An 8,768-nucleotide genomic window follows, 5' to 3' on the forward strand; every position below is an offset into this window, starting at 1 on the left:
AAGTTTATTATATCAAAGTTAAAGATAATTTATGGAGATGATGATAATAATTGAGTGTAAAGCGTTTTTTTTATATTTTTTTTTTAATATCTTTTTTTTTATATTTTTTTTAAATATATTTTTTTAATGGCAAAGCCTTTTAGAATGGATCAATATTTTATTTCTTTTTATTCATATAAAATATTTTTTCTATTTTATTTTTATATAAAATCCCTACTGTAAATTTAAAATTTTGCGGCTGTAATTTAATTAAATTTATTTAAAATAATTTATTTTAATTATTCATTTGCATCAAAGAGGAATAATTTATTTTAATGTCTTTTGAAACTTTTGGTTTGACAGTATAATTTAAAAATTCAAATTTATTAAATGAAATATTTTGATGTTAATTTATTCATTGTAGTAATAGAAGTATTTTGTAAACTTTTATTTTCAGAATTTAGAAGAATTTATTTAGAGTATATAATCACAGAAACTTACAATATATCAACATATTCAAAGCTAATTTACTTTAAATTTTGACAACTTTTAACATTAGCAGGATTATTTAATTAAAAAAAGAAATGCAGTCACAAAAATAAAAATTTTAAGTCATGTGCCAAGTTACTGCTATTAGAATCTGGTGACCAAGAATCATTAGTAATGGAATTAATGAAGAATAACATAGCCAAGTCTTATTCAAAACGATAGCATAAAATAATTTCTAATTCCGGTAGCTAGTACGCATAGCAAACCCAGTAATGATATATCACACGCAGTGCTGATATAGAACCTACAAAGAAAATAAAATACAAGATGACCCAGAATAACGTAAAATAAAACAATTATCAGAAGGAGAAGAGGAAAATCGATCACTCGGTTAGAAAAAACAGCGTCAGACGAAGACAACTATCTACTCTTTTTTTATAGACTAAGTTCGTAATTTAAAATAAGTACACATTTCTTGGTTTAAACATGTGTTATTAATAATTAGTTTTTAATGTTTCATAGATAAGGTGTTGCAATACAGCATTAAAATAATGCTTTAAAACACTAAACAAAATTTATTTTCAGTAAAAGATGTATAATCTTAATGAAAATTAGTTTGAGCAAATCAGTTTCGCTTATAATCAACATTGCTTGATATAATTTTTAATATAAAAATTATTAATGAAAGAGGCTAGACTAGAAGAAGCTTAATTGCTTATTTAAGTAAATTTTAATTTAAATTTAAATAGTGTATTTTACTTATTAATTTTGTTAAAAGCCTTGAAAAGTTTTAGATTAGTTAAGAAAAATTTATATTCCATACTTTCAATGCGAAAATTTTAAAATAGATTTGGAAAATATTAAACCCTTTGTTTATTTTAGTATCTTGGACAGTTCGCAACACTTTACAGCAGTTCTACCCAGAATTGCATTACTTGAATTGTTTGGTTTTACCTTAAACAAGTTAAACTAAGTAAATATATGTCAATGAGTTAAATAACTACTTATCGCTAATAAACTCAACAATATTTGTGCCATAACTCTTGCTCAATATCACATGATATCATCTTTCTGACTATTCTTTAATTTATCATAATGTTATTTATGACTGGATTTCATTTTTAAGTGTTATTTTGAAAATCTACCAGTCAAATTTTTAGCTCTTGTGTTGAACCTTGGTATACTCTTAGTATACCCCAGCATTGGGAAAAGCGCCGGCGAAGATCATTACACAACCTAAATTAAAAATAACTGTATATAGTGAGTGATAACTTATTACTAAATATATTGTAATTATAATATGGTGTTTATACATACCATATTTTATATAAATATTTATAGAAAGTTATAATATAATTATTAGTAATTTTTGAAACAATATATTCCTTGATGTTTCTTTAAATGAAATGTGTCTTTAATGAGGTAAAAAAACATAACTGTATCTCTATTCTTTTAATAAAAAGTTGATTTATAACTAAAAGTATAAACTTTTATTTATAATATTTTAATACAATGTAATTGAACAAAAATTATGTAAAAAATTGATTCCCCTTTCTAAAATTTCTCAGTTAATGAAGCCATGTATTCTGACAGACATTGGTGGTGGCTTTTTAGTAGCAAAGTTATTTTTTACCTTTACCTTACAAATCCAGTATGGTAATGGTACCTTTTGGCATCATTAGCAGAATGCATAAACTCAAATTTCGTCTTCATCATGGGGAGGATAATTTATCCTGAGGCTAGCAATTTGGGCAGCAAGTGTGTTGAACATTTTTCTATGTTTATAATTTTCATTAGTAAATTTAAGCAGTAAAAATTTAATGCTTTAAGCTAAAATTTGGTAAAATTTACGACTAGTATGGAATGAAGATGCGAACGTGTACATGTGTTGTATGGTTTTATGAGAGAGCAGTGAACTTATCATAGAACGAATATTACACATGTACTGCACATCAAAGCCAAATTTATCTTTCATATGTCCGTATGTATTTTCTGCCAGTGACATATTTAGAGGGTTTTGTGAAGGGTTTATTGCCCTCAATTTTCAAAGATGAATTTTGTTTCAAAACGTATGTCCGTAAAATATACTATTGCAAAAGGATTTAGTAGCCCCCAAAAGAATTAGGACTTCTCTTTTCTAAACATGTCTAGAGATTAAATATATATTTACACATTTACGAAATGTAGCACGTAAATGTACAGGGAATATCCAGCGGACGTGATACTGCTTAATAATTTCCGTTTCCTCTCGTTTACTCAACCGTGTTTTGTGATGAAAATCTTAAAAACTTGATTTAAAATAATACTTATTTATACTATAGTCGAAAGTATAAGAATATGTGTTGGTATTTCTCTATGTATAATTCCATAACCTCAAATGTACTTATATCATTATATACATATATTTATGTTAGTTTAAAAACTGAAAAAGTAGGAAAAAATCTGTCTTTCATAAATTATTAAAGAGATTTTAAAAGCATCCGGGCAAATGGTAAGACAATATTTTGTGTGTGTTTCACAACATTTAACTTCATTGGCAAATACCAGGCCATAAACAAATATAAATAAACATCAAAAATTAGCCAACAACTTCACAACTTCATTTGTTACAAAAACATTTTGGAATTTTCACGCCCATTACCATACCAACGCCTCCCCCAAACCACTGATGTTAATCTAGTTTAACATGAAAACAGCAACATCATCATTATCATCATCAGCAGCACCATCGGTGTTGCGAGTAAGCCGGGTAGGCTATGGTAATGGGGATTGAATTTTCGATTTCCCCTTGTTTAATTTTATTTCGTTTGATTTTTAATGTATATTGCGCTTTTTTTGCTATATCCTTCGCCATTGCCTTCAATTTATTGCTTTTGTTTGTTTATTTTAAATTTACTGCAGGGCAGGATTCTAATGCTGTATTTTCTCCATCTGATTACCAACATCATTACTATTATCAACATTATCACATGCTAGTAACCATATCTAATGGATTTGTTGTGTGCACAAAAACAAAAAATAAATGTATGCAATGTTATTTCCGTACATATTAAATATTCAAATATAAGGGAATTGTGAAGAGTAAGTAGTTAAAAATAATACTGCAACAAATTGTTTTGTTTTCGTTATGGATGTATAAATATTAATAGAATTTTTAAATTTGTAAAAATGTAAAAAATATATATATAAAAATATATTATATAAAAATATAAATATATATATACTTCATATATACTTCATACCTATACTTCAACACGATTAAAATAAAAGATTGGTTAGTAGATTGGTCTAAATTAGTTGTATATACATTAAGACTGAAAAGTTTTCGGAAATTCTCATTTAAAATTCGCGCGCTGTATATTTTTCGATATTTTAAGTTTATGTAGTTTGGCAGCACTGTCCTTAATTACTATGCCAAAAATGAGCGCGATCTGTCAGACAGTTCGTTTACGGCAGCTGTTGAAACCAGTTTTCCCCCTCAGTAGTGCGTTGCGAAATGTCTTCGACGGTCGTACGACCGTACTGAAAGGCTTTGTACCACTCATAAACTTGAGTTTTCGATAAAACTGATTCCCCATAAGCCTTTTGTAGCATTCGCAACGATTCTGCACACGAAATTTCGTTCGAAACACAAAATTTGATGCAAACTCTTTGTTCAATATTTTTTTCCATTGTTTTTTTCGCAACGCCCTACTGAGGTGAACTGGTTTCAACAGCTGCCGTAAACGAACTGTCTGACAGATCGCGCTCATTTTGGCATAGTAATTGTCCTTAATTGCTGCCAAACTACATAAACTTAAAATATCGAAAAATATACAGCGCGCGAATTTTAAATGAGAATTTCCGAAAACTTTTCGGTCTTAATGTATATAAATCAGCTTATTGTTATAGACTTATGTCTTAATGTATATTGAAAATATGTAAATAAATTTAAAAACAAATTGTTATACTTATAAAAAAGGATTATTGATTCCAACATTTTTCACTAAATGTTTTTACAATATCAAGAAATAAATTGACTTTATGTTAGTTTAAATTCCCAGTTATGTGCAACTTAATGAAAATGAATTAAAATGCGTTTTATTTTATTTTCTATATGTCGTATATATGGCACGATATTGTAAATAAATGATTAGTTACTAAACGTTGTATGTATACCATCTGCTCAAAAAGTACCCGGATTTTGTAAATAGAACACACAAATTGAATTTTATTCTAAATTTATTTTATGCTTCTTCTGAAGCGATACACATATGCCAACGCTTAACCAAATCTTCCATACACTTTTCGTAGGCCCGTGAAGGTATGGCTTTTAGTTCCTTCAGCGAATTCTCTTTTACCGATTTAATCGACTCAAAACGCTTACCACGAAGGGGTACTTTGAGTTTCGGGAACAGGAAAAAGTCGCACGGATGCAGATCTGGCGAATATGGTGTCTGAGCGATGACAGTGGTACCGTGTTTGGTCAAAAAATCGCGTACAACAAGAATTTTCCATACTAAAAGTCGCTAAATGCACTTAAGGTAGTTTCACATTAACAGCTACTGTAAACAAATTAATTGACAAATGGCGCTCAAATTTGTACCATATGTCAAGAAAGGGTGTACCAACATAACAAATTTTTGAAAAACGTCTATTACTTAAGGAGTAGTTAACAAACAACAAAATCCGGATACTTTTTGAGCAGAAGGTAAGTACATAAATAGAAAACAAGTAAAGAAATACCAGCTAACTACACAAAAAATACAAAATAAAACCAAAATGAAAGACGTAAGCCAACTGCATTAAAAACACGGAATAGGTAAGGTTGACCTGTATAGCCGAAAGCACGCATAAATTTATTGGTCCCTAGCGATACCAGATTATGAAGCCCCTAACTTTTATGTAGATTATAAAGTAGGAATTTTTGGTATTAATTTAAGTGATACTTGGTGCATTATTTTATTAATATTTTGAAACAATAAACCACGTCTGATCATATAATATAAAATTGTAGAATAGGCGTTTAGGGTGGCTCGCAAGTGTGACAAAAAACGCATGCTGGCCTATATTCGCTAAGCGAGACATTGGCATCACTGCTGGAATCTACCAAGTGCACATAATGCAAGCAAATTACATTTAGCATAAAAATAAATAGTTAATATAAAATTGAAAATTAAAACGAATACAGAATTAAAAAGAATGGTAAGAAATTTCAAAATAAAACACTGAAATTTTTTCTTTTTTCCCAATTTTATAATTTATAAAATTTTTCAGTTTTGTTTGGTTTTTTGTTTACATATGATATTTGAAATATGATTGCAATATTCGTTGGAATTCCTAAAGAATACTCATATTAGTTCACTTATTGCGTTGGTAACACTTTTTTCTTTACTGGCCGAAGTGTTTGAGGTTTGTCCCTGATATATTTTTTCACTGAGTCGATCCTTAGAACTGTGTGTATGTCTGTTGTTCTAAAATACCATGGAATCTTAAATAGTCTTCTTATAGCCAGGTTTTGTGCTATCTGTAATTGCTTTATGGCAATGTAGGCTTTGCTGTATGTAACACATCCGTACAGTAGTGCTGGCCTAATTATTTGAGAATACCTAGTAACTCTCTATTTTTGAGGTTGAAGTGATTATTATTAAACAGCGGCTTTAGAATATGTAGAATTTTAGAGCAGCATTCCGTTTGTATTTCATATGTTTATATCAATTGAGCCGATTGTCAAAAGTGGTCCCCAGATATTTTATGCTTTCCTCCCACAGTATCTAAGCGTCACCGACGGTCACTCTTGGAGGATGCTGCCTTCTCTTTTGTGTTATGAATATAGCCTTGATTTTGTCATTGCTAATTTTAATCTTCCATTTCTGCAAGTATTCCACCATGAGGTCTATATTTACCTGTAAGGTGTTGCTTACATTTATGGCATCCCGGTCAGAGTAGATCAAGCACGTGTCGTCTGCGTAAAACGACATTGATGCAGGGCTTAAGGTGGGAATGTCTGCCGTATATATCTATATTAAACAATGTGGGTGACAGTGGCGACCTTTGAGGTACACCTGCTTTTATTGTGCGGGCGGACGAAAGAGTGCTGTAGATTTTGGTAAGGAAGGACCTTTCTTGCAGGAAGCTACCGATGATTTTAGTTTTGGCAATGTCAAATATCATTCCGGTTGATTCCCGTTTACTTAGAGCTACGCTGTTCTGGCTAGTTGTAGTTCCATGGAGAGATCGTCCCTAGTATTACGGTTAATAAAGACCCATAATAATTGGCTTTTTCTTCTGCAAGCGTGTCGCAAAATAACAAATATAATAAGCACAACTTCTGATGACAACTCTGGATAAAATATAAATTTTGTTAGGGTTATATGTGCAAAACACGTAATAGAATTTAAAGTTAAAATTTCGAAAAGGAATAATAATTCTGTGTAATTATTGGGAAAAATATTTTTTTTTTACATAATTATGAATAAAATTTGAATATTCGTGACTTTTAACAGTAAAATAATAAAATAAAAGTAACGTAATTGTTATCAACAATGACATACGAATAACTAACGAAATCATTCGTTGACAGTTAACTGGAAATTTCGTAGGTACTTCCAAAAGTCGTTCACAATAGATGAATTTTTAGTCTTGGCAACCATACAATTTGAACTGCTTATTAGTTACGCGGTTTCAAAGAAGTTGGACTAAATAAGTCAGCAATGTTGTTGATACATACGTTATTTTTAAAATAAACAGTTATTTTTTTGCGATATGCTTACAAAAAAAAGGCTTAATAATGGTAATATTATACTCCAACCGGAAAATTTCTATATACATGATGTGGCAACATACATGATACTCGTCCATGTTAAAAATGATAGGAGCTGGCCACGCAAGAAAACATGTAAATTGGCTAATGTCATTTTTATTTTATTCAAAAAGCTAATATCATTTTTATTTCATTCTGGACAAAGAATAAATAATTAATATAAGTACGGTAAAACGTACAAGAAGAAATAATATGTTTTAAGCATTCTTTTCAGTAGTGAAAAATGGTTGATATTGATGAAGATGAAGGGGGATTGACGGGATTGTTTATCCTAATTATTCTTATATGGTTTGTAAGTATCAATTCTGTAATGAGAAATGTTAAAGCAATTCTAAAAATATTTAAATCTATAAAAATAGATCTCCTTATGTGTCCTCATCTTTATTATTGTTGTGACATTACATCATGAGAACATAGTTTATGGTGTTTATTTGATTATAGTATGGGTGCTTACGTTTTGTATTGCGATCTTCACTATGTACACTTTTAAACTTGAAAATTTTGGCCTAACAGTTGTGGTAACTATAACTGAAGTATTAATTTGACTTCAAAGATTTATTAACGGATACGATTTCCTTAATAGCTCGGTGCAGTTATATATGTGATGTTGTGTTTCCAAATGTTGAGCCTTACTTATGTTTGTGACGAAGTGGATATAGATCTGAAAGCAGGCGATGTTGTCAACAAACACTGGCGAGCTGAAGTGGAAAAGCCTGGAAGCATGGATGATTTTCAATCAGAGGTGAGCATTAACTGTCTTTGTGTATACAAAAGAAGAATGAACTCAACTATATGCATTTTGGAAATAATAGGATGAATGTGTTTTATATAATATACTAAAATTGTTAGGTCAGAGACTGATAATATAATATAATATGCTAAAATCTTTGCTAACTAAATTCAAACGTAAGAAAAGAAAAAGATTAATTAAAAATATTTTTAAATTGAAATAAATAAATAAATAAATAAATAAATGGACCTAGCCGTAATTACGAAAACTGAGGTAAAAGGAGTACTTCATGAACTTTATTAAAACTAACGATTTAAATGAAATTCAAAAAAATAAATATTTATGTTAAATAATTTTAATGTATAAAATGTCATCGCGTTAGAAGTAATTGTTACACAATAATGAATCCATATACGCATGCCACATGCTTTCGGTATCGATTTATCGCAATTAGGAGAGCTAGTAATACTTGGAGCTCCCTTTACATTATGAAATATTGGTTCGGATTCGGGTGAGTCTTATATAACCCTCTCAGAGATACATATTCATATACTTTTGATGTATCACATAAAGTTGGTTGTTCTTAATTTACCCTAAAGGATCGTCTTTATATTATGAAATATGATGCGGTCCATATTTTTTAACATCGCCCCATATATTGTTTGGCTGCTTTTACAAAATGATAAACAATGTGACATTTATATTGATATTTATTTTACATATCAGTTATTTTGTTTATCTACGGAGCTAGTAATCCATTTTCTAAAA

The 8,768-nt window shown here is 29.6% G+C and overlaps 1 protein-coding gene across 1 annotated transcript; it reads left to right on the forward strand.

Moving 5' to 3' along the window:
- Positions 1–7,412: 7,412 nt before the first annotated feature.
- On the forward strand, positions 7,413–8,012 carry LOC119664216 (the record flags this gene model as incomplete). The annotated part of the gene is made up of 3 exons (XM_038073751.1): positions 7,413–7,562; positions 7,630–7,788; positions 7,854–8,012. Coding segments are annotated over exons 1-3 (387 nt in total), but the record flags the coding sequence as incomplete, so codon positions are not given.
- Between the last annotated feature and the right edge of the window lie 756 nt (positions 8,013–8,768).

This window comes from Teleopsis dalmanni, unplaced genomic scaffold (genome assembly GCF_002237135.1).
Source record: "Teleopsis dalmanni isolate 2A unplaced genomic scaffold, ASM223713v2 unscaffolded_contig_1624, whole genome shotgun sequence".
Classification (NCBI taxonomy): Eukaryota; Metazoa; Arthropoda; class Insecta; order Diptera; family Diopsidae; genus Teleopsis; species Teleopsis dalmanni.